At 39.2% G+C, this 27,144-nt stretch overlaps 2 protein-coding genes and 1 long non-coding RNA gene across 3 annotated transcripts; 1 reads left to right on the top strand and 2 right to left on the bottom strand.

Annotated features, from left to right (window-relative positions):
• Window positions 1–5,589: 5,589 nt before the first annotated feature.
• On the bottom strand, window positions 5,590–9,174 carry LOC136246367 (uncharacterized). The gene has a single exon (XM_066037759.1). It carries the CDS (start codon window positions 9,172–9,174, stop codon window positions 5,590–5,592), a length of 3,585 nt encoding a protein of 1,194 aa, XP_065893831.1.
• A 123-nt stretch (window positions 9,175–9,297) lies between these two features.
• Window positions 9,298–11,031, bottom strand: LOC136246366 (uncharacterized). The gene has a single exon (XM_066037758.1). The coding sequence runs from the start codon at window positions 11,029–11,031 to the stop codon at window positions 9,298–9,300; it is 1,734 nt and encodes a 577-aa protein (XP_065893830.1).
• Window positions 11,032–14,452: 3,421 nt separating this feature from the next.
• LOC136242616 (uncharacterized) lies at window positions 14,453–17,482 on the top strand. The gene is made up of 3 exons (XR_010694588.1): window positions 14,453–14,698; window positions 16,617–16,688; window positions 17,182–17,482. It is a non-coding gene; the product is annotated as an uncharacterized lncRNA (long non-coding RNA).
• Window positions 17,483–27,144: the final 9,662 nt, after the last annotated feature.

The following is a 27,144-nucleotide window of genomic DNA, read 5'->3' as shown; positions in this document are numbered from 1 at the left end:
ATGTAGAGAATTCAGCTGCAAAGAAATCACCCTGTAGAAAATTCAGCCACAAACAGATTGCCCTGTAGAAAGATCAGTTAGAAGAAGTTGCCTTGTAGCTACAAAGAAACTATTCTGTAAAGAGTTCAGCTGCAAACAAATCACCTGTACAGAATTCAGCTACAAACAAATCTCCCTGTAGAGAGATCAGCTAGAAGAAGTTACCTTGTAGATAGTTCAGCTACAAACAAATCACCCTGTAGAAAGATCAGCTAGAAGAAGTCACCTTGTAGAGAGTTCAGCTACAAACAAACCACCATGTAGAGAGTTCAGCTAGAAGAAGTTACCTTGCAGAGAGTTCAGCTACAAAGAAACCATTCTGTAAAGAGCTCAGCTGCAAACAAATCACCTGTACAGAATTCAGCTACAAACAAATCACCCTGTAGAGAGATCAGCTAGAAGAAGTTATCTTGTAGATAGTTTAGCTACAAACAAATCACCCTGTAGAGAGATTAGCTAGAAGATATTACCTTGTAGATAGTTCAGCTACAAACAAATCACCCTGTAGAAAGATCAGCTAGAAGAAGTCACCTTGTAGAGAGTTCAGCTACAAACAGACCACCATGTAGAGAGTTCAGCTAGAAGAAGTTACCTTGTAGAGAGTTCAGCTAGAAGAAGTTACCTTGTAGAGAGTTCAGCTAGAAAGAAACCATTCTGTAAAGAGCTCAGCTGCAAACAAATCACCTGTACAGAATTCAGCTACAAACAAATCACCCTGTAGAGAGATGAGCTAGAAGAAATTACCTTGTAGAGAGTTCAGCTACAAATAAATCACCCTATAGAGAGATCAGCTAGAAGATGTTACCTTGTAGATAGTTCAGCTACAAACAAATCACCCTGTAGAAAGATCAGCTAGAAGAAGTCACCTTGTAGAGAGTTCAGCTACAAACAAACCACCATGTAGAGAGTTCAGCTAGAAGAAGTTACCTTGTAGAGAGTTCAGCTACAAATAAACCATTATGTAAAGAGCTCAGCTGCAAACAAATCACCCTGTAGAGAGATCAGCTAGAAGAAATTACCTTGTAGAGAGTTCAGCTACAAACAATTCATCCTGTAGAGAGAGCAGCTAGAAGATGTCACCTTGTAGAGTGTTCAGTTACAAAGAAACCACCATGGAGAGTTCTGTAATAAATATATGTATTATATACATATACAAAAGTCCCAAAGATACAAATACAATAAGAAGTGAAATCTAATCCAAAACAGCCAAGCTGTAGAAAAAGACTGCGGCCCTCAAAAAGGCTATGGTGAATAAAGATGTGAAATCCAAGGTGGCGGTCAAGAAATGGCTGTGATGGTAGGTTAATGGTAAAAATTTTAATAACGACAATTCAGATGAATTTGGTGCCACATGGTCTTGGCACAAAATTCACCTGAATTGTTGTTATTAAAATTTTTACCATTAACCTACCATCACAGCCATTTCTTGGCCGCCACCTTGGATTTCACATCTTTTTTCACCATAGCCTTTTTGAGGGCCGCACTCTTTTTTTACAGCTTGGCTGTTTTGGATTAGATATATATTATGTAGAAACTCACAATATCAAGAGTTGAAAGGCATTTGCCATTTAAGGTGGTGTATGCAGGAAATCCATCTAATGGGAAGCCATATAAAAAGAAATTATATCACCACAAGAATTTCTTGGTCCTTAAAAAAGGGAATGTTATTTTAATATATTGTAGCATAAGTAAGCTATTAAACTAATTCACAATACACATACAAGTTGCGTAACTTAAAACTATTATAGATCAAGCTATTGTACTCACTGTGTGATAACTAGGCTTTGTTAATCTGTTATTGTTTAGTGCCACCAAAATTTTGTGCAATGGCCATAAATCCCCTTAAACTAAGTTCCTATACTAGCTACTCTACTCACTTTGTGACTGTTTTCTATTATTTCTCACAGGTAATTTGTGGTTTAGTGTAGTATCTTAAATGGTAAAGACAGCTTTTCTGGATCAGATTTTGCTAGTATGCTAGTGAGTAAGACCTCTGTATTTATGCTGGCTTGTGTAATATACATAGGTGTAATTACCAATAGTGTACAGAAATGGCTTCTATTGCTGTAGCAAATAGTACTCTATACTGGATAATACAGCTCACAAAGCAATCAGTTGTTCTTAACAAATTTTTTGGGCACGTGATTGTGCTGATTGGAACACTTTAGGAATTTAATTTGTCTCGTTCTTGTTTGTTTTTGTGTGTAGCACTATAGCTTTATTTTATTTATAGATTTCTGGCCATGCCTGTACTGTGCTTTTTGGTCACATGTGTCTGGGGCATATGTAATTATAATGGTTTTTTAGAACATCTTAGTCATGTTTTATTCTTTGCAATCAATGTTTTCACAACTGAGCTTTTGATGTCACAAAAATTGTAATGGTTAATACAATGTAACTCTTGTATTGAAAGTTACTTAGATTTCGCGGTTACTAGGAACTAGCTAGCAGCTTATACTATTGTACAGATGTGATTAGAGATATTTAGGTGCTTTCTGCACCACAGTTTAACACCCAGTGGTTATTTCAAAGGCACATCTAGCTAACCCATTGTGCATCTCAGCAAGTAAAGATCCCACTTCTCTAAACTAGTAGCTAGCCATGGGTAGACAATACTTTACTTCTTCAATTGTAATTGAATTTAGTGTGTAACCTGTAGGGTTTGTGTGAGGAATTTCATTTTAAAGGGCACCATATTTGCCAGTTAATAGCCGCAACTACTATAACGTTCAGCAAACAAAACCTTGCAGATACTACACAAAGGTGGCTACTATGAGCTTGTGTGGCAGCAGCCCACAGCGTTGATACGGATTCACTGTGACAAGTGACTGACCTTGTTTAATCATCTGTCAATACTGTCATTCATTTTAACTTCTCTCAAAAACGCTATTTCCTGACTTAAAACAACTCCTTTGCCTTGTTTCTGCTTCAAACGTGTCCAGTCAACACCATAGATTGTATATGTCAACATAGATACGGGGTGTATATTATCTATGATGTCAACACTTGCAACAGTATGTTCAGATACAAGTCGTGGCTCTTATGACAATAATTCTAGGCTGTGGAGCGGCTACTATCTAGGGGGGGGGGGGGGGGGGAGGATATTATATGAGATGCGGCTATTAACCGGTCAAATATTTCAGTGGCTTCCAGTTGTAGTGACCACCTTTCAAATCTTGCAGTAGTGCATTACCAACTTTGTCTGTAGAAGAAGGGACATGACGTTATGATAAAAAATAAAAATTATGTATTACTAACATATGAGAATGCAAATTTAAGGCAACATGGTGCAGCAGTGAAAAGACTGCTGCTGTTAAATAGCATCAAAAGTTGTCGGCCATCTATTAATATATGATTTAGTATCAGAAAATCAGGAAAATATTAGTGTTGTCAGTTGGCAATTTCAGTATTTTATAATATTGCATTTCCAGTACATTGTATTAGGAATGCAATATTATAAAATATTGAAATTGCCAGGTGGCAACACCAATGTTTACCTGATTTTCTGCTGCTAAATCATATCTAATCCAAAACAGCCAAGCTGTAAGAAAAGAGTGTGGCCCTCAAAAAGGCTACGGTGAAAAAAGATGTGAAATCCAAGGTGGCAACCAAGAAATGGCTGTGATGGTAGGTTAACGGTAAAAATTTTAATAATGACAATTCAGGTGAATTTTGGTGCCGCTTGGTCTTGGCACAAAATTCACCTGAATTGTCGTTATTGCAATTTTTACCACTAACCTATGATTACAGCCATTTCTTGGCGCCACCTTGGATTTCACATCTTTTCTCACCATAGCCTTTTTGAGGGCCACACTCTTTTTTTACAGCTTGGCTGTTTTGGATTAGATTTCACTTCTTTTTGTATTTGTATACCCCAAAGCCAGGCTATGGAAGGTTTTTGGGTTTCTTAACTTATTTTTTTCTTTACCACAGGAAGAAGAAAAGATGAAGCAGATGTTAAATATTTTAAATATTTCTGATTTTATCAGTAAATGTACAAATTACATATATAATACATATATTTATTACAGAACTCTCGGTACATGGTGGTTTCTTTGTAACTAAACACTCTACAAGGTGACTTCTTCTAGCTGATCTCTCTACAGGGTGATTTATTTGCAGCTGAAATCTGTACAGGTGATTTGTTGGTAGCTGAGCTCTTTACAGAATGGTTTCTTTGTAGCTGAACTCTCTCAAGGTAACTTCTTCTAGCTGATCTTTCTACAGGGCGATTTGTTTGTAGCTGAATTTTCTACAGGATGATTTGTTTGTAGCTGAACTCTCTACATAATGGTTTCTTTGTAGCTGAACTCTCTACAAGGTGACTTCTTCTAGCTGATCTCTCTACAGGCTGGTCTGTTCTTAGAGCTGAACTCTCTACAGGGTAGCTAATTTGTTTGCAGCTGAACTCTCTACAAGATGGTTTCTTTGTAGCTGAACTCTCTACAAGGTGACTTCTTCTAGCTGACCTCTCTATAGGGTTACTTGATCTCTCTGCAGGGTGACGTTTATCTTGCTGAGCTCTTTACAGGGAGATTTGTTTGTATCAAAACTGTCTACAGGGTAATTTTTTATGCCTGAACTTTCTACAGGGTGATTATTTTGTAGCTGAACTCTCTACGAGATAACTTCTTCTAGCTGATCTCTCTACAGAGTGATTTGTTTGTAGCTGAATTCTGTACAGAATAACTTGCAATGTAATAGAATTCTATAATGGAGTAAATTAATTAGCTGAATGCTCTATTAGGGTGACTGTTCTATTAGAGTATCTCGATTTCACATTAACTACACGGAGTTGGCTTTCGAATCATAACTTAGTGGTTTGTAATCCGATTCTTCTGTACTACTGCAAGGACTTTCTATGAAGATTTTTCCAGCTATACACCAATTTATTGCTCTAAACGGTTTGCCTAGTAGGCGTGAAAACTAACACTTTCTTATTCATAAAAATCGATTTCGTAATTGTGACACAGGTTGGGTTTTGTGTCATATCTCCATCGTTTTTACCTTGATTCCTTTTAAACCACGAAAAGGCACTCCTACGATGGTTACTCCATCTACATAGCAATTTTGAACTCATGCCATGAAGTAGTCTGGCGGCGCCCGCCCCTTCGCATAGAGTAAGGGTCTGGTACGCTTGGTATCACCGAGTTGTTCTAGAGGAATTTAATTTGAACGTATTAAATGACGTAACGAAAATGGTCTTAACGGAAGTGCCTCGCCCAAAACTGTGGCAGAGATATTGAACTTTCTTCGCCTTTACACAGGCAATAGTGGATTGGTCTAGTTCTATAGAATACGTATGTCTCCCTACCTAGAAAATCAGAGCGTAACCAGGGTTTTACGCGTATCAAACAAGGCGAATGTCGTGACTAACGCACAATACAGCAGGTTCTGGATTGGCGGGGGGTTGGAGGGCTAGCGATTCCGCGGATACAACACAACGAGGTCATCCACTGTTCATGATGTACGAAAACATAGCATACACTCATACGCATGCGTAAGAATTACAACTCTTATAATTACAACAGTAAAGTAATATAAATACAGTCAGTTCATGACATCCTCCGGGCCCCGTAGGATTTTACTCCACTCAGAGACTCTCATTCTGGCCTTAAGTGCAGCTGATCTTGGAGGACGTGAGGATGACATTGGTTCGGCTTCTGGTGTGCTAATTTGATCATCGTTATCATCCTCAATTGCATTCTTTCCTGCATTGACCTCTAGTGGGTAGAGCTTGCTGATGGGCCTGTTAGTAACGCCATTGGCAGTTCGAATCGTGGCTGATCTCACAAGACTGTCATTTCCACGTTGTAACTCCTGTACTACTGCAAGATGCCATTTCAGTCTAGGACTATCATCATGGATTATCACCACATCTCCTACCCGTATTCGTTCCTTATCGGTACCAGTGTTAGTAGTATGGGTTTCTCTTAAAGACGTCAAACATTCTTTCTTCCACCAGCTCCAGAAGTGTTGTATGATCAGAGCTTGAGTTTTAGCCTTCTTGCTTAAGGTATGATGCAGCTTTTGACCAGCTTCTTGGAAGTTCTCATCACTTAACTCTTCTTCATCAGTCAAGGAATGTGGTACAGTGTTGATGATTCTACCATATAGTATATGTGACGGTGTCAGAGGCTCCGGATCATTGTGGTCTGTACTAGCATATGTTAACGGCCTGTTGTTTAGGTGGGTCTCGATCTCCACAATTAACGTCTGTAAGCTGGATAGTGTGACAAAAGCACGACCAAGTGTCTTCTTAATAGCATTCTTCGTCAATCCGACTAGACGTTCCCAGTAGCCTCCGTACCAGGGAGCTCGGCGGGGAATGAACCTCCATTCTACACCTTGATTGCCTAGACTTTCCTGTACCCCAGTAGACTCAAACAGTGCTTTCAGATCATCAGCAGCTGACATGAAGGTCGATGCATTATCAGACAGTACAACTTGTGGCAAGGATTTCCTGCTTGAGAATCTGCGAAAGGCTTGAAGGAAAGTTTCCTCTGAAAGATCCGTCACCACTTCCAAATGAACAGCCCTAGTACTGGCACACGTGAATAAGCATACATAAACCTTATTCTCCCCTTCTGGTGCTCGAATGTGTAAGGCTCCAGTGAAGTCTATACCAGTCACTGTAAATGGTTCCATCATCTGTACACGGTGTTTTGGAAGTGGTGGTGGATTGGGTGCCTTGTAGTGGCTTCCACATAACTTGTTGCACACAACACAATGCCTTAATATGTTCTTAACGCACTGTCTGGTAGCAGGTATCCAGTATCTTTGTCGGATATATGTTACAGTGCTGTTTGTTCCAGCGTGAAAGTGCTTCTCATGGATATCGCGGACAATGAGTTCAGTAAGCCTGTGTCTCCTTGGCAGTAGGAAAGGGAACTTGGTTGAATGGGAAACTGGCGCATTATGTATCCTCCCCCCGCAGCAAATGATACCTTGCTTGTTTAGGTAAAGACGGAGTTGACGTACTAGAGGAAGACGGGGAGATGACTTGGACTGAAGGTTGGTGAGTTCATTGGAGAAAATCTCTTGCTGGGTAGCTGTAATCCACAATTTCTGGGATTGGTTGAGCTCTGTTGCGGTCAGTGGTCCAGTCACTTTGGATGATGTGGCTTTCAGGTTGGTAATGAAGCGTAATACATATGCAGTGATCCTATACAACTTAGTTAGTGTACTGTACTTGCTGATGTCGATACACTGATTCACGCCTGGCTTGTGGACAGTAGCTGTTTCCATCACAGCGGTAGTAGATTCAACTTCTTCATCTGTGTTAACATGAAGGATAGAAGAGGGTGACCATTGAGGCCAATCAGATTCTGTGGTTAACCAAGCTGGACCTCGAGACCATAGTGATGATGAACATAATTGAGATGGTGTTATGCCTCGAGTCAACAGATCAGCTGCATTATCTTCAGTGTGACAGTAACCCCACACGGAGGTAGGAAACAGGGAGCAAATGTCCTTAACCCGGTTGGCAACAAATGGTTTGAGCTGCTTACTGCTAAATATCCAGTGCAAGGTAATCTGACTGTCACTCCACAGTCTGATGTTCACTTCACCCAATTGAGACTGTAGTGTGGAAACAATAAACTTGGCAAGGTGGGCGGCTATGACTGCCGCCCGCAATTCAAGCCTGGGTAATGTGGTATCCTTAAGAGGTGACACACGGGATTTTGCCATCAACAAATCTACTTGGTCTGCACTCTGGAGGTAAGCTACAGCTCCATAAGCCTTCAAACTTGCGTCAGCAAACACATGTAAATATACACATTGGTTAGTACACATAACAGAGTACCTACGTGTCATCACCATCCCTGCAACTTCTTCAATGTCTGCAGCTACTTGGCTCCATCTAATGATAAAGTCATCTTCTAACGGTTCATCCCATCTCACTTGTTGCTTCCATAGCTCTTGCATCAACAATTTGGCTCGAACAGTAATAGGGGATAGCCACCCAAGAGGGTCATACTGTTTGGACGATGCTTGCAGGACACTTCGCTTGGTCACAGGGGAGTGATTGATTTGGCATCGTGAAAGATAGAGTGTGTCAGTGCATGTGTTCCACTTTAATCCAAGTACGCTGACCGTGGTGTCAGCATCCAATGTGTTATCTCGTTGTGCCTGTTCTTGCAGTTTTGGACTGTTTGATGCCCACGAGCGCAGGTTAAACTTGGCATCACTCATAATGGCTCTAGATTCTGTGTAGTACTGCAGAATTTCTTCCTCTGACTGGCAACCTGAAATGATATTGTCAACGTACAAATTCTTCTTCATATCATGAGACACTGGTGAATCAAATGACTTGAGATGGAGGTCTAATGTAGCATTAAGCATAAACGGGGAACTAACAGAGCCAAACAGTACAACTTTAAATCTGTATGAGATAAACGGACTCTCTGGGTTAGTGGGGTCTGCTAGCCACAAAAATCTTGTAAAATCTCTATCTTGGCTGTCAATCTTCAAATGGAGAAATGCTTTCTCGATATCCGTCGACAGAGCATAGCAGTGCAAACGGAACCTCAATAATACTGCACAGAGATCGGTCAGAGCTGAATCACCTACCATTAGACAGTCATTCAAACTGGCATGTCTGGGTGACTGGCGACAACTACAGTTGTAGACAATTCGTATGGGAGTAGTTGGAGAATTCTTTCTGACAGGGTGGTGAGGTATGTAATGGTTTTCTTTGGTACTCAGGCTTGGGGCGTATTCTATAAAATTTCTCTGTTGCTGATCAGCAATAATATTCCCATAAAGTTGAAGCAGGCCTGGTTGGTGACTTAATCTTCTGGCCAGGGCTCTTGTCTGACGGTCACAAATTGCTAGGTTGGAAGGGAGGAGTGGATAGTTCTCCTTCCAAGGGAATCGTACGATGTATGACCCATCTGTATCTCGTGATATGTAGTTCTCTTGGTATGTGAGCAAAAATGATTCTGAAGGCTTACCGGCTGTGTCTGGTGGAGGGGTTGGGGAAGGAGGGGAATAATCGTTCATGATCGAGTCTGGATAATCAGAAACTTCAATGTTAGATGTTTGCATTGTGTAGGAGTGAAGCGATCCGGCAATTGATTCTGATTGTATTGGTAATGGTCCTGACAGTAAGTATCCCAACTTTGACTGCATAGCAGTAGGACCTCTTCCCCGTACTATATGGTTTCCCACAATCTCCCAGTAACAGTCTACTCCAATCAAGAGTGAAATCTCAAACTTCTCTGCTGAACTAACTGGGTGAGCCAGTGTTAAGCCTCATAAATGAGGAAGATTGTGCAAGTCTGACCTCACAAAATTCTGGATGGGTGCGGCAATTTTTGGAACCACTAAGGCCGAAATCTTGATGTCACCTTCAGTTGTTTCTAGGATAAAATTGACTAAACTGACTTGATTGTTAAGGGAGGTTGATCCACCAAATGATGAAATCGCTAAGCTCTCCTTGTGATGTGGGCTTGCACCTAGTTGAGCAGCTAAGGTTTCAGTAACAAAGGACCTTTGTGCTCCTTCATCAAATAGTACATTTGCAGAAATGCGTTTATTACCAACTCTAACAAGTGCAATGGCTGTCTTCAATAGACACTGAGGGTTACGCTTAACAACAAGCAGGGGTTGTGTAGCCATTGTGTATTCACTAATGTGTTGTTGTGTGGGGACAAAACTGTTTGAAGCAGGGTTCAGTGAACCTTGTGGAGTTTGACTGGTTAGAGGAGGTGAAACTTGGCTGGTCTGTGGGGGTTGTGATGTGGCATTCTGTTGTCTTACAGTTGTAGCTCCACTGATAAGTGGATTGTCCATTCCACATAAAGTAGTATGGTGCTTCTTATGGCACAATCTACACCGATTCTTAGAGTTACAATTCATTGCTCTGTGACTGCCCAAACAATTGAAACACAACCTCCCCCTCTTTACCACCTCTAGCCGTGCTTTTACATCCACTACAACATTACACTGTGCTGAGCTGTGCAGTCCCTTACAATTAACACAAGTTGGTTTAGCACTCACAAATCTCTTATCAGCTAACTGTTGTCCAGACTGTCCCTTACGTATTCCTGTGAGAAAGGATCCTGTGATGGTCGATCGACCGCTGTCACCTTGATTGTCTAGACCAGACTCCAGTACAATGATCTCTTTCTCTATAGCCCTGCGCACTTCATCTATGTTCCATTCCTCCGAGGTGTGGTCACGTGTAAGGTTTCGTCTGATAGCTGATGGTAACCTTCTGAAGATGATAGGAATTAAAAAATCTCCAAATGTATCCTTAGTCTTTCCCAATGCCTCTAATCCTCGTATATGGCTTTCCAAAGTGTCATAAAGTTGGCGGAGACTGGCTGCATTGTTGGAAGGGGTAGGAAGGTCTGTCAAAGCTTGCATATGTGCATTAATGATGCGTTGCTTCTTTCCAAATCTGGATTCTAGGAGCGCAACTGACTGCTCATAGTTGGCATCTGTTAAGGTAAGTCCACTAACTGCTCTAGAAGCTTCACCATCCAACTGTCCACGTAGATAATTGAATTTCTCAATACCAGTAAGATGCGTGCTTGAATGGACAGCAGCCTTGAAGGAGTCCCAAAAAGTCTGCCAGCCTAGTGGGTCCCCAGAGTATCTTGGCAAGTCAAGCTTTGGCAGACGACTAGCAGTTGCTCTGGCAGTGGTCTCAGTAGTCGAGTGAGTCACAGTTGTTGCTCTAGCCTTCTCTAAGTAACGTTTAAGACGAGTCATTCTCTCAATTAGCGTATCCTGAATGTCTAATGAGTACAGTACGTCACTTTCTATGTCCGATGGCTCTTCCATTATAGATTGGATCTTAGAGTCGAGTTGTTGAATTGCTTCGGCTTTACGCTGAAGTTGGTCGAGGTGAGAAGTAACAGCAGTGATGGTCTCTTCAGTCGCGGGTTGCGAGAGATTCAGTTCCTCCAACTTTCCATAAAGGCGCGTTAAATGGGATCGATATGCCTTTCGAGATCCCTTTAACTTGTCTAGCCCTTCCATCTGCGAAGAAATACCAGAAAGAACTTATTAACAGTAAGATTGGCTTGCCTTGGTGGGTACCGTTAATAATAATGCCACGGTACCACGACGTTTGCGGGATGGGTTACGAAGTAGCAAAACCAATCGGAAATCCTGGTCACAGCACCAATGTCGTGACTAACGCACAATACAGCAGGTTCTGGATTGGCGGGGGGTTGGAGGGCTAGCGATTCCGCGGATACAACACAACGAGGTCATCCACTGTTCATGATGTACGAAAACATAGCATACACTCATACGCATGCGTAAGAATTACAACTCTTATAATTACAACAGTAAAGTAATATAAATACAGTCAGTTCATGACAGCGAAAAGCCCTTCCTGAAATAACACTTTCTTCTCTTTGTTCTTTATTACTTAACTCCTTTTGTTTCTTTCAGTACTGTTAGGGCATTTGATTCATTCTTTTGACGTAACATAACAAAAATGCGTTGATTAAGCGTGGAGCGTTCTGATTGGTTGCACCAGTTTTTGGTAATCTGGTACAACTCCACTATGCTAAGCATACCAGACTCTTACTCTATGCAAAGGGGCGGGTGCCACCAGACTAGTCATGAAGCGGTTTACCCTGTAGGCGTGGCAACATATCGATCTTGTTTTACGCGAATATTATTATTATTATTATTATTACTAGGACCGCGTCACGTACAACCAAGTACATACACCGACGTTGTAACCTACCCATTGGGCAAGTATAAACAGTGCCATAGGAAACACTCAGAGCAGTGTGCGTGTACCTGTGGAAATGATACATATGCATACGTACACAGGCAAGGGAGTTTAACTGGCATCAGAAAACCACAATACTAAAACACAACCTACACAAAAACCAAGTTAAGTTAGCTATATTGAAAGTAACTATGTATTGTAGGTGTGACGTGTCTCTGAAGATGACTCAGCAGTGAAGTGAGGCTATGCAGAATAAGGGATATGGTGAAGGCACAATTAGCAATTGATCCCAATCAAGCCAATATGGCACAACAGACTGTGTTGTAACTAGAGGCCACTGCCTGTATATCAGCGGTGTGGCATTGGCACAGTGATCACAGTCTATATTATTATGCATACAGCCATGCACAACATACAGGAAATAGTTACACATTGTTGAATATGCAGCACTGCATCGGCTTCTTGTTTAGCTATTACAGACTCACAGTAGACTAGTAGTTAAGCCGAGTGGAAAATAATTTCAGCCGCCAGCAAGCCAGATGAAGGTGGCGGTATAATGAAAATAATTCCAGCCGCTAGCAAGCCAGATGAAGGATGAAGATGTAGACCTATAATACAACTACCGGTACAAGTATTACATTACTCATTACCTTGCTGTTCCAGCTGGTTGTTTATAAGCGCATCAGCTGGTATCCCAACTGGTCATCAGCTGGTCCTTCACTGCATGACACCTGGAGCGCATATCCTGAATACAAAAGACACAGTTACAAACGTTTAAACATACTTGTAATGTTGTTGCTTACCAGTAAAGTGGCGCCTGGCCTCTCCGCGGACGTTTACTAATCTTCTCGTTCAAGCAATCTGTAATTAAACAAGGGCGTGGTGCCGAGCGTTATATAGAATTACACGTACGGTAAAGTCATCAGCACGAACAGGCGTACTTATTATACGGATGTGCCTTCATTCACAGGCGAATCTATCCCCGCTTAGTTCATATCTCTAGGCCTCGTAGTTTTCTCAAACATTATTTATTATTTATTCATTCATTATTAATGACGTAATTTTAACCGCATTTCTTATTATTCTTACTACTTGGTTGTATAATTACTAGGACTGGGTCGCACATAACCAAGTAAATTGTTTACGTATAAGACAACTTCTATTTTGTTTCTCTAACTGATGTATAGTATAAAGTACAGTAGGACCCAAGCATCTGTGTGCCAGTTCAATTATAAAAATGTTAAGATAAGTGAATACGTTTGTATAAATCAAGCCCATTCATTTATATAGTAAGTTCCGTTCAACTGCTCTAATAGAACATACACTTACTCTAATAGAACGTTCACCTAATAACAGAATACTCAAATAGAACAGTCACTTACACTGTTTGGATAATAAAGGGTTCGTATAATCAAGATTCAAGTCTTACTGTATCACCTGGTTATGCCACCATTGCATAGCATTTATGGTAGCCTTTACCTTCTATAAATAATCCCATCCAAAAACAGCTTATAGCTGTAAAAAAATGCGCATCCAAGTAAAGCAGAGTTAACTGCGACAAAAAGTAATGATATCATAATGCGGCCATGTACGAGGTGTGCAAGTTGTAAAATTCATATTAGCTAATCAGATAATACAATGTTATTGTTAAAGTGTTAATGAGAACTATGTGCTGCTAGTTTATAAGTGTGTGAGCATCTTCATAAATGCCACACAAATTTAATTCTCAATAAAGCAATGTGTATAGATTCTCTGATAGCAATAAATAGTTTGAGTTTGGCCGCCTTTCCTGTATACGGCAATGCTACGAACAAAGGAAAGGTGGCCAAACTCAAGCTATTTATTGCTATCAGAGAATCTATACACATTGCTTTATTGAGAATTAAATTTGTGTGGCATTTATGAAGATGCTCACACACTTATAAACTAGCAGCACATAGTTCTCATTAACACTTTAACAATAACGTTGTATTATCTGATTAGCTAATATGAATTTTACAACTTGCACACCTCGTACATGGCCGCATTATGATATCATTACTTTTTGTCGCAATTAACTCTGCTTTACTTGGACGCGCACTTTTTTACAGCTATAAGCTGTTTTTGGATGGGATTTCAATACTTTTTGTTAGAATAAGCAATGCACTGTTGATAACAGTAGGTGAGTTTCCATGGTTTTGACAGAAACCCCAGATTACAGTGACAGAATATTAAAATATAACTGTAATTTTAGTGGCCAGGGCCGCCCACATGGAGGGGGGGGGGAATTTTCCCCCTGCCCCAGCCCAAAAGGGGTCCCTTGATTGCCTGTTTAAAGAAAGATCAATATACTCTAATAGAGCAGTCAGGATCTAGACCCTTCCTTGCCCCTGGGCCCCTCTTTAACTCTTTTCCCTGGGCCCCCTAATTTCTCTGGGCGGACCTGTTAGTGGCATGCAACTACAGTCAACTAACAACCATTTTAACTAGTAAACCCTTAATAACACTTTGCTTTCATCTTGTACTGCATTAAAACGATCAAAATACTCTATTAGAGCAGTCACAAAATAGCTGTAACACTGCAATCAATATTTAGCATAGTTACAACTTCTGCTTAGCATTGGATTGTATAGCTTAAATTACTAGCTACTTACACACTTTACAATATAAAAATATGGCACTTGTAGAAATGTGACTGTTCTATTAGAGTATCTCGATCTACTTCAAGCATTGACTAATTCAAGTGAAGAAGCTACGCCCCTGCCAAGAGATCTTGTGAAATGAAAGGAGAATAGTAAAGAAAAGGCAAGTATGTACAGAGACAATAGAGGGGCACGTAATTATGTCCTGTTGTAAATAAACGCCATTAAAATTTATATTACTACTAAATAAGCGCACCAGAATAGGCTTGTGAGGCTGTTGTCTCCAAGGTTGTCTCATTACCTGTCTTTTCGTGTTGAAGGGATTTAGTCACAATTAGTGAGTTTAATTATACATGTATTTGTGTTGTAAAACTTAATTGTAAAAAGGCGATTAGCACATATGTGACTGAATTTGACAAAACAAGGCTTCGACGCACAAAGCTTTGTTAGGAGATATGGCGATTTTAAGGAATCATTGTGTAATAACTTCCCAGTGCCTACAGCTGTGCAAACAAAATTTGCACCAATTGTTCATCTGTTCACTAGCTATCACTGAGTGGGTGTATACATTTCTTATACCCAAAATTTGCCTTGTTTTGAGCAGCTTTTTTCGAGCGAGTAATAATATCACAGATGGTAGTAATAGGGTGGGAGGGTGGGGGTGGACGGTGGTCTTAATATACGGGTATAAAATGAAGTAAGAAGACGATTGGAATCCAGAGGCCAATATACGGGTATAAAATGGAGTAAGAAGACGATTGGAATCCAGAGGCCAAGTTTGGGCCCTCCATGGCCCTCAAATTACTCCAAATTGACTGAGAACACTATTGGCGAGCTCTCTGTGAAGTTCCAGCTCACTACACACCATTATCACAAAGCCATGGCCATTTAATGGTGCCAATCTCACACTCGTGGCTTTGACAGGGTCGGAAGAAAGCTGCTACAGAAACCAGACTTGTCAGTGCTGAAGGAAGTACAGTGTGAAATATGATAGTGTATTAGACCAGCAATCCATTTCTGGTAAAATCGTAAGTTGGATTTTGTGTGTGTGGAAGCCTGGTTTTGTGAAATCCGGTCACATATCATGATAAACATGTATTTGTCACAGTAGAGTCTCTCATGATTATTAGACATTGGACCAGGGTAAAAAATTTACTGCTATATTTAGAGGTTGTAGCATTTAATATATCTTAGTATCTTAATAAATAATCCTCCATGATCACTAGTCACTAATAGTACAGTGAAAGCTGGTCATTATTCAGGCCGTAGGGACAAAAATTTTCTGACCTAGCTTTTTAAAGAGGTGGCTGCATTTTGCGCCTTAAAAAAGGTAAGAAGCATACTGTTCTAACTGGCTATAGAGATGGATTTAGTGTGTGACAACATACGAGACAGTGAGTGCTGGCAGCAAGGGGGCAGCCAATCTGTTAGAGCACCAAAGGCACTGCTTCAGACTTAGGCAGTTGGCTGTCAGCCCAAAGTGTAAAAAGTTTCACTATTGGTCCTTATAAGCTCCTGATGAAGAAAGTGATGAAGTCATTATCCATAGGATATATTTTTCACATAACACAGCATTCCAGTGGTTTAGTGGTGACCACAACACTGCCTGAGTTAAACTGTGGTGAGATTTGAGACTACCGGAAGCCCTGGAATGCCTTCAACACATGAAATACCAAATATCTAATGCCTGGCTTTCATCCACAGTGGACCTGTCTTGGTGGCCACTTGTACAGAAGGGAAACAGCTGCCACACAGTCTTTCGAGCGAGCAGCTAGTTTCCACACCCCTTAATTATCAATTTGTAAAATCTTGAGCAAAATTGTGTGTACAAGCAAGTGCGATGTTGTGCATTGGCAGTGCTGTGTATATGGTTGCTGCCTAGCAGTGACACATCACGAGTATTGAAGTCACAATGTGTTACTGTATCATCCATCTCTGAGTGTGTCATTTTGTGTAGAGAGCAATCTTCCACAAGTGACCTGCAGGTTTCAGTGTATATTGTTAACCATTAATATTGTTCACCATTGTGAACTGTATGTACAGTGATACCTCACTTAGCGGCCACCTCTTTAATAAGACCACCTCATTATATTGGCCACCTCTAGTAGATCCCAAATATAGCTAAGCAGTACTTTATGGCCTCATTCATAAGGCCACCTTGTTATTCAGGCCAAATTTTTGGTTCCACAGCTGGCCATATTAATGAGGTTTCATTGTACTTATGTAAATTTTTATTTTTCGTAACTTTTCTTCAGGTTTACAGATGGGCACTATGAAGCATTGTTGAATGGTCCGTACATAATGTGGTGACTTGAAATGCTAAAACAGTACGTAGCATGTCTTGTATGTACATGTAATGTGTTGTAATGTGTCCACACATCTTAGAAATAAATATAAATGTATTCTCTATACTCAGTTCTATTGTGCCACTGGGTCATAAGTGGGTTGAGTATGGATCATCCAGGACATTTGGGTCACATTTTGTCCTGGCCAAGTGGATCTCATCCACTGACAGAATATACAGATCAGATCATGTGTATAAATTACGGTGGAACTTGTTTATTGCCACCTTCACTCAATAAGCAGGTAACAGTGTATAAATTCTCAATTGGAATTCGCTTTTCAAGAGAGGTTGTCTTTCTATACTGGTGGCCATTAAGACAGGTTGTACTGATAGAGTGTACATACTAGAGATGCAACAATATCCTCCACTTAGTGTCGTTTGATAGTGGAGACTATGTATTGTTGCATTTAAATACTATGCTATTATATTGCAACTCTAGCACGTATATATAACAGGAATGTTTGTTAACTGTTTAGACATACTGGAGCCACACCCATTCATCTGGATTCTACAAATGGAGTCATACCAACTTGTCATCATACTTACGTGTTACTCCCATTGTGCTTGGATTGGATGAATATACATGCCGTCATGTGAGACTTGCTACCATGGCGGGCCAATGGAAATACATAGCTGTTATATTACAGTAATTATTGTACAATTCTTACATTATATTGTTGTGAAAAGTGTTTGGCATTCATGTGTCCTCTGTATGTTGTAATTACATGTATAATTTTTGTGTGGGGGTGCTATAAAATGTAATAATGCATGGTGACAATTAGCTAGCTACATGTGCTAATTACTCGCAGCTTGTGTCAAAATCTGGTAACCGCAGTTGTATTGTGTCATTCTTTAAGCCGCGCCCTTAGAGGGACAAATTACGTCACGGTGGGGGCGACTAAATTTGATAAAAACGAACGATGGTATGCAGCACCATAGATTATATCTGTGGACTATAATCTATGTCAGCACACTTCTTTGTGGCTTTATGCACTGATTAACTACATAGAGCGCCATTTCATCAATACCCAGTGACCGCAGTTGTGCTCTGCGTCATTCTTTAAATTCCGAGTAAAATTCTTAGAGAGCAAATTACGTGGGGGCGACTAAATTCAAACTAGCCATTCTCGAAAACATACGTTTCAATCTAAACGAAACTTTTAGAACAGTTTAAAGACACATTGCCCTACATGCCAAGCGAGTAATGCGGAAAACAACAATCTGGGTTTTGTATTTGGCCTCTAGGTCGACTGAGGACGACTGAAACTTCGTTTGGTGCTGAAATTACGACTGTGGGTAGGCATTCCAGTATCCGAGATTTTTTAATAAAAAAATTATCCGTATAGTCCCCAATAGAACCCTGGCACAAAATGACAACTCGTGTTTAACTAGGGATTGCTCCGTTGTCCGAGCTCCAATGAGGATGAAAATCGCTGTGGGGTTTGTCCACACGCTGATCATCATGAAAATCTTAGTTTTATCGTGCGCGTTATATATAAGTAAGTTTTGTGTTGTTTTGTAATCTTTTCAAGCCTTGTAATGTTTGTAGAATACTTTAAAACTTAAAAAAACGTACTGTCGGGTGAAAGGTAGTCACTGGTGGTTACTTTAAAGTCCGTAGTTACTTCACTCGGGTTAGCGATTTTCAGCTCCAGAGCAATTTTCTGATGGCTGTGTCATCAGCTCAAAAGTATAAACCACTTCAAAGTCGGTATAACAATGCCATAATTGAAACCACAACTCCACCTTAGGTATTGTTGCATCCTTGTGGCACCTCCACTTTAGTTGTTTACCTACATAAGTTGTTAACTTGATGTTTTTACCAACTTGAGATAGCCACTTACCTATGGGTATACACCATAGTATTGAGAAGTGTGCAGTAGGTGAAGCATTTTTGCTCACCACAAAGCATACAAAGATTGCTGAGATCCAATAAGACCTGAAGTTACTCTCATTACATGTACAAACTTGCAGCTAGAAACAACTGCAGTTTCAAGATAGTCCAGATTGCTAGATGGCTCCCTGATTCAATTGTGCCATTTTCCCCTTTAAAATGTATGGGAAGCCCCGGAGAAAAAATGTCCTTTTTTTTCAGTTTTTAAGCACTGTGCATGCCAAAGTAGCTAATTCCAATCCAACAAACTATATATTTCTGAGATCGGCAATCAATACTCTATCTACTGAGCACATAAAAAGCCAGTTTTTCCAAAATTTAAAAATCGGACTGGAGTGCCTACTGTAGGATAATCATGTATGGTGAAATCGATGATGTGAATCTTGAGGCGATTGAGTGAATACTGAAGCGATAGCAGGGCAATCAATGTTTGGAATGCACAAAGGAACGCAAGGCATACACCTGCGGTTGCGTCTAACCGCATGCGATTAAAAAAAATATATATATATATTTTTAAATGAAACTTCCCCTTTGATGTCGGCAATCTCGATCACGAAGCAATCGGCATGGATTTGCTTCACTGCTTGTGTGGTAGTTACTAGTGACACGATGAGTTCAACTCTAGAGTTTCAGAGGGATAGCGTAAGTGGCGGGTGAGTTACAGGACGGCCGAATTTGACAACGTTCGTTCCTGTAAAATCCTCACGTAGTGGTCGCGTCATTTATTGTCTGCGGCGCGCGTTTCTGCTTTACTGGCCGCGCGACTCACTGCCGTGAGTCTTGATTGAGTTTGGTAACCTTCCATGTATATGGCAATGTTATGTACAATGGAAAGGCGGCCAATCTCAAAATATTTATTGCTACTAGAGAATTTTACACTTTGCTTTATTGATTACCATGTACTTCACAGATTAGCATTCAGCAGGAGGTTCACAGATGATGGCACAAATCCCTCTCCTTTCAACCCAATAAGTGAGATGTAGGAGGTTGCCAATCATTTCTTTAGTGTCAACACTTTTCCATTACTACTGCTGGGTTGACTTAACTAATGGCAAAACAAACAGTAGATGTGTTCCCAGGACCTCATCAGTTATCATGCAAAAAAAACTACTGGCCAGACTATTGCTATCACACAATCACCGCCACCCACTAAACTATGTACACATATGGGCACAAAAATTCACACCCACGCACGCACCCACACACACACCATAGGTGTAGCCATGGCCAGGGTGGGCATGAGCATGCATTGCCCTACCATTGCAGTTCCTTTCCCATCCATCATGGCAGAGCAGACACAACCCTGTGACAGCAATATGGCACGTACCACATTATGATTTTACCAAAGGCCTGAATTCATGATTGACATCACATGATATATTTAGGAGAAATCTCACGGAAAGCCCTTTTTACACCTCAAGTAAATTTATGTTTATTTTGTACATACTGTAACTCTTCATTTGTAGCATTGTGTAATGGACTGAAATATATAAGAGCGAAGTGTAATGGCCACCATTCAATCTTGATTAGTTGGCCTTGACATTTCAGTTCAACTGTGCTTTAGTCTACTACAGAAAGTGATGCACACCCAAGGCACATAGACTGCCAGTGGAAAAGAAGAAAATTCTGCTCCATACATTTATGATATATGCCATGAGGGTTGGATGGAACAGGAAATGGAGAGAAAATCAAGTCATTGTGAAGAGTTCTAACTGTATTTATATAGATACTATATCTGTGCAAAGTGTACATTTGGTACAACTCAGTGGGACCAAACTTAATTTGTTACTAAGAAGTAGGCCTGAGCCAAATATACTCAAAATTTTGCCTAAAATGCTTTCATGAATTTTCCAAAATATTTACCTATTATGCACTTCATGCAGTGTCCCTTCCTAGCTTAACAACATTCAAGAATGTGTTGGAAAACTCTGTGATGTAAATTCCTTATGTTGTCAAAGTTGGCTTTATGCCATAGGAAGATGTTTCTTTCTATTTTCTTGTGGTGTGGTACAGTATTCGGTCATAAATCCTGAATCATTCATCGGATTTGCACCAACTTTGATACTAGGATTTGCCTTTGGACTCCCTTTCTTTGTGCCAAATTTCAAGGCGATCAGAGTACGCATTTGCATTTTTATATAGCAATTTTTGCAAGTGCGCGAAAAGACGAAGAAAGAAGGGAAAAAAAACTAAGAAAAAATCGAAACTTTGGCAGCTCGTGTCTTGGAAATGGCTGGAGCGATTTCCTTCAAATTTGGAATGTAGACTCCCCTAGCTAGCGGCCAACTATGTAGCATATTTGATTCCAATCGGATAAGGGATTACCGAGATACAAAGGTGTGAAAATGTTGTTTTCTTCCTGTCAATATACCCACGGTGTGGCGCGCCGGATTCTTGGGCCGCACGACAATAGATGGCTGACAACTTTTGATGCTATTCAACAGCAGCAGTCTTTTCACTGCTGCACCATATTGCCTTAAATTTGCATTCCCATATGTTCAGTTGCAATACATTCTTTTTCCTTTTTGATCATAACCTTATGTCCATCCGGACTTGGTAATGGAGGTGCAGAAACAAAGGGCCTTAAACCTAAATAACAGTTACAAGATAAAACACTAACAAAATTTCTAGACTTTATACTTTTTGTTACCATTATAGACAATATGTAGTATCTGTACTTGTACTCCACAAAAATGTAGTATTAGTGTAAGGAACTGTAAGTCACACACCACAATAAGTCACGCAGTTCCCACTTCTAGGAATCATAGAGTTTTGGGCTTACTTTCCCTTCAAAATCACTCAAAAAAACAGCCTTAATCATCCCCCATTCCCCCCACAAAACAGTACGTGTTGGTATTGGCTATATAAGCATAACCAAGCCCAAAAGTGCCTTCAGAGAAATTCCAAACCCTTTCACCAAGTTTTTATGGAATTTTAAAAATGTTTTATTTAACTGAATTTTCTGCTATCTGATCAACTGATTCCTTAGCTATGCATAACTCAACAATGCATAGGGATCATAAGGGTACGGGCTTGACTTTTGCACTATTATTTAGATGTCATGCACTTCTTCCCAAGAAGTGACTTTTGTTGTAAAATAGCACATATTGACAAAGATTTTACATTATGCAATTACATCATATAACATAGAAACGAAATAGATAGCCATCAGCAATAGACCTACTGCAGCTGGCGCATTCACTCTAGCTTTGCCAGCTCTTTGGTTTATAATGCTTATAAACGGCAACAAGTGAGCAGTGCTACTGTTAGGCAGAGAAAATACAAACTTTCAAAGGCTTCGCATATGTGTTTTAAAAAAAAACAAAACATAACAAACAGTTAAATAGACTACTAACTAGACTACAGTCAACAGTGTATATCCAGTAGTGACTGTTGGAATTGCATGGATATTACATAATATTACACATATCTAATTCTGAGAAGTGCTAATGGATTAACAAATAATATTCAAGTGCTATCATCCATGTAACTACCTTACCACAAAGTTGTTTACAACATTACCACACTTTATTGGTATAAGAATAACTTTGAGGACCCACTTCTTCCTGGAATATCCTTACCATCATATTATTCATACAGTGATGTAGTATCTGTGCTTGTACTCTAAAAAGTTTATGCAGTAAGGGACTGTAAGTCATGCACCACAATAACCCACTTTTAGTACAGTATTTTAGGGATCATGGAGTTTTGGGCTTACTTGCCCTTCAAAATCACCCCAGAAACAGCCGCAGGTTTCCTCCAAAACAGCTTGGCCATATTGGTTCAGCATAACCAAGCCCAAAAATGCATTCAGAACAAACCCAAACTCTTCCAAAAAGTTCTATGGAATTTTAATCTTTTTCTATTTAACTGAATTTTCTACTAATTGGCTACCTGATGCCTTCAGCTAAGCATAACTCAAAAGTGGATAATTAAAAGCTACGGGCTTGATTTTTTACATCGCTTCGTCCCACAATGTGCCTCTTAGCCAACCGCAGTATGTACAATACACTCATCATGGACTTACATTTTTTCTCCTTTGTGTCCGAGTTCTTTTCACTGACAACTCAAGGTGTCAATTCATGGTAGGGAAATATGGCTTCTTTACTATTCCCTTGTTTCACTACCCTTTTATTCTCACATCCAACTTTCATTTTATTTTCCTTTCTATACTTGTTTGTTTACGTACTTTTTTATAACATTGTTATGACTAATGACCCTGCACATTCCACATCAAAAGAAGGATGGCGCCAGAAATACCATAATATTAATTTCTCATCTGAACATGTGTCCCAACAATCAATTACTGAAAAATGAAGTGGCCATTATGCTTGATCTTCAGCTATGTTCCGCCTGTTAAGCGGCTGTTACTCAGCGATACAAATGTATGAGAAGTGTCTCTGCAATCACTAACTTAATAGCTACATACCACCAAATTTGTGAAATAAGAGAGGTTGCTTATACCTGCAGATAAATGTACTAATGGCATTTAACACTAATTCAGTCCATTACTATATCTGCAGGCATAGGCAACCCCTCTTACAATGCTTCACTAGTTTTTTTGCTATTCCCTTGTTTTACGACCTTTTTTATTTCAACTCTAATCAAACGTAAAATACTTGTACTTTTATTATTCTACACAATTGCAACATACAGTTACAATTGAGATAACTTTGACAATGCTACGTCAATGTTATCATTTCCAATACCTCTTTAGTGCCATAAACAAAGTGCAGCGGTTATGTCAACTCTTACATATGCAGTAAATCTATAGTACAAAGCATGGTAAGTTTAGACTAGGGCTCCATATAGGCACCAAGTGATTATAGCAGAATCTGTGATATCAATGTTAAAGCAGAAGACACCTACATTTTTGACTTATATTAGAGATTGGTTATTCGGTTATGCAAAAAATAGCTGATAACTGGAATAACTGCTTGGTCATCTGGTTTACCTGGTAAGGTTTTACTGCACTACAACAAATCTGTCTTTTAGATAATCATAAAAGGGATCGCTGTTGCAGTTACAATACAGTGCACATCAAGAGTTTATAATAAAATAATATAGTATTATTAACTCTTGGTGCACACTGTATTACCTACCTAGCCTCGTATAGCCAAGCTACTTTTTCTTTTGGGTGTGCACAGGCGGGAAAAGTAAGGTCTGGTACAATGACTATATAAAGCATTTTAATGGAAAAGCCCTGTATTTCATATCCCTATTAACAAGCAATGCATGTTCCGCTATTAATTGCAATGTTTCGTAGCAATCTGAAAGCTTTAAAGAAGATGCCTAGCCATTCAGTGTAAAGTGCTATTAGTCCTCAAGTGGATATCGATTGCATAGAACAAGATATTAATTCATCTTGACAAAAGGTGTTATAAATGGCAGGTACATCACTTGTTAACAAGGTTATGAAGTTTAGGGCTTCGCCAATCAATGCTCACTGAAAACTAGTGAAGGTCTGAACAGGATTTCTATTGTCATTGTACCAAACCCTAGCTACTTTTCCCATCCACACACAAAAGAAAAAGTAGTGGTGTGGCTATGCGAGACTACTACCTACCCATATCCATTTGATTATTCATTGTTACTACACTTGTCTCAATACCTGTAGGGCTAAGTTGTGTATTAGACAGCATTAATGAAGTTGTCAGTATGCTCAATTGTGCTGATGATGCCAGCAAAGAATTTGTCATGGAACTTTTTGGAGATATATGGTAACTATACTGTATGATTAAACACATACATAGCTTTCCCCAATATTGTACAGATTAGTATTATGTATGTAGTGGACTATCTGTGTCTGTATACTCAATAAAAATATATCAGTATCTGGTTACTACAAGTTTAAATTATAAACTGTATTATTACACCAATAAACTGTTGGAATGATATAAACAACTTTGTGGTAAGGTAGTTATGTGGATGATAGCACTTGAATATTATTATTTCTACATTTATTATGTAATATCCACACAGTTTCATTATTCACTATTGATCATCCTGTATGCTCACTCCCCATATAGCTACATACTATCACATTTGGCATAAATTTCCACTACAGTCTATAATACATCACACAGTCACTGCCTCACACTCCATGTTATATTGGTTATGGAGTATGCCACTAAGTATGGTACATACCTGTATCTGTCTCCTGTCAGGAAATATCTGTTATGTGATGTTGTGACAATTAATGGTGTACATACATAACATTGCCAAAATCTGAAATGTCACCATCAATCCCACATGAAATCACATGATCTACCAACTGCACATAGATTCTAGAAAGGCTGCTACTACTTTCTCAAAGTCTAATAAAGCTGCTTTAGGCATTAGTAGAATACGGGTGATTGCAGATAAACTAGAGATTGTATTGATTGGTGTGTTGGTGAGTGTTCATGCGTGATTTTTTGCATGGAAAGCCATCTTTAGGACATAATGTTCATTCTTAGATAAAAGGAATTTAATCATTTAGGTAGCTATGCGAGTAAATTTTCACTGAAGATGGAGACATTTATGACCTTTTAAGTATACGTAATTGGGAATTGGGAGCTCTAGATGGACCACAATGCAACAAAACACACATTTCATGTATATGTAAAGTTGCTAGCCACTGTAAGCCAATAACATTGTCTGAAGTCACTACAGTGTCCTCAAATGCCTCTAGGGCAAAGTATAAGCCTTGCCTCTGCTACAGACATCTATCTCCAGAAAGCAGAACTGGATTTAATGTGAAAATAGCTAGCCAGATAGTGTAGCTATATCCCATGATGGAGTTATTTATTTTGTGTAAGAAGTGTAGCAACACAAGACTTCATTGCTAGTTAGTGTTTGTAATTATTAGGCCAGTTATAGATTCATCACTTTTTGTCACATAAAAAAGAAGTTATCAAATCCAGTGTGGATGATTTAACACTAACTACAGAATGTCAAGTAAGTAAGACACAAACTTGACAATTTTTTTAAAAAGAATTTTATATTTCCAGCTACAAAGTCTATACAGGCATCATGAATGTCATTACTGACAGTAATGACAATCAAAGATGATTACCTATACAACTGCCAGCATGGAAATTTTAGTCTAGCTAATACTTTAAATGTAAGAGGCATAATGTTGTATGTATGTGTGTATTTGTTTTTCTGCATCCACATGATCAAAATGTCTTATAGTAAAAGCATTTACTATGTGAAAGCCGAAGGCTGTATAAAACCTGTGTTAAACTTCACAATGGTAGCTAACCTGTATTAAATCTCATCAAAAATATCTTACTGCAAGCTCGTTTGATTAATATCCTATTTGCTGAAAGGATAGAGTGCCTTTGATGGATTTATGTTGTGCAGATTACTACAGATTACTAGTATAGACAGTAAAAATTGTATAGGAATAAGTTAAGTTGGTGCCTCTCTCTTTCCTCCCACCCTTACATTTCCTGTAAAAGTGTACCATCTGTTGCATTATACTCCTTTCTGAACATGTAATGGAGCTAAACCACACATGTATGCTCTCGACACCTTTACTGTCACCACTAATCATATGGTTAGCTGAAATATTATTCCTCTTGAGAAATTTTTATAGTTGTTATCTCAGGGCTCAGCTCAACTTGTACATACTATAGTACTATCAACCTGTATAGCGTTGCATCCATATAAAAGTTGTATACTGTTTAATTTTAAGCACCTACTGTACACTTGCACTGATATCTACGAATGTACTAACTACCGTGGTATGTGTATACAATGTAAGTACCTACTCCAGTGTTTATAGTGTTGTAATTGACCAATTGTCATTGTTACTACTCTAAGTGAAAAAATGGAAGCTACTTATAGCTACATTAAATATCTGTATTTCAGGTAGTTACAATGGGCCATGAATTCCATTATTGATTCAATAAAGGTGCTGGAATATTGTAAACAACTTTGTGGTAAGGTAGTTACATGGATGATAGCACTTGAATATTATTTATTAGTCCATTAGCACTTCTCAGAATTATAGTTATATAATATTATGTAATATCCACATGATCAGTAAAAATTGACGTTCAATATTCTCACATGCTCCCCACACTCTATCACATTTGGTACACATTTCCGATATACAGCCCTGTATAGTGTATACAATAATGACTACAATACAGTAAATTATACAATCACTACCTCATCACACAATATTCAGAGTACCGACATTAAGTTTTTGTTATGTGAAGATGAAACTGTATTGTATATGCAATATAATTATCGTGATAGAGAACATAGCAGGATTAGATAAGTAAGATGACCAGAAATAGTCCAGTACCACTTAATTAAAACCTACATTCAATTCTAAAGCTGTGTAGATGTATTAGAGTTGTGGCTTTACTAGCTGTACTTTTAGTGGAGTATGCACAAGTATAACCTGTAGAGACCTACAATCGGGTATCGGTTAATTATTGGTAAAACAGGGTAAAATATATCGAATATCGGTTTTCCCTAAAAGGTGGGAATCGGTACCGCACTAAAATGCAGTAGCCTCACTTTTATCAAACAATCAATATTCAGATGT

This window comes from Dysidea avara, chromosome 2 (genome assembly GCF_963678975.1).
Source record: "Dysidea avara chromosome 2, odDysAvar1.4, whole genome shotgun sequence".
Taxonomy (NCBI): domain Eukaryota; kingdom Metazoa; phylum Porifera; class Demospongiae; order Dictyoceratida; family Dysideidae; genus Dysidea; species Dysidea avara.
This window is presented reverse-complemented; position numbering and strand designations above follow the sequence as displayed.

Bases quoted from the DNA above. Each gene is read 5' to 3' on its own strand.
- LOC136246367 (XM_066037759.1), bottom strand. From the start codon at position 9,174: ATGCAGTCAAAGTTGGGATACTTACTGTCAGGACCATTACCAATACAA.
- LOC136246366 (XM_066037758.1), bottom strand. From the start codon at position 11,031: ATGGAAGGGCTAGACAAGTTAAAGGGATCTCGAAAGGCATATCGATCC.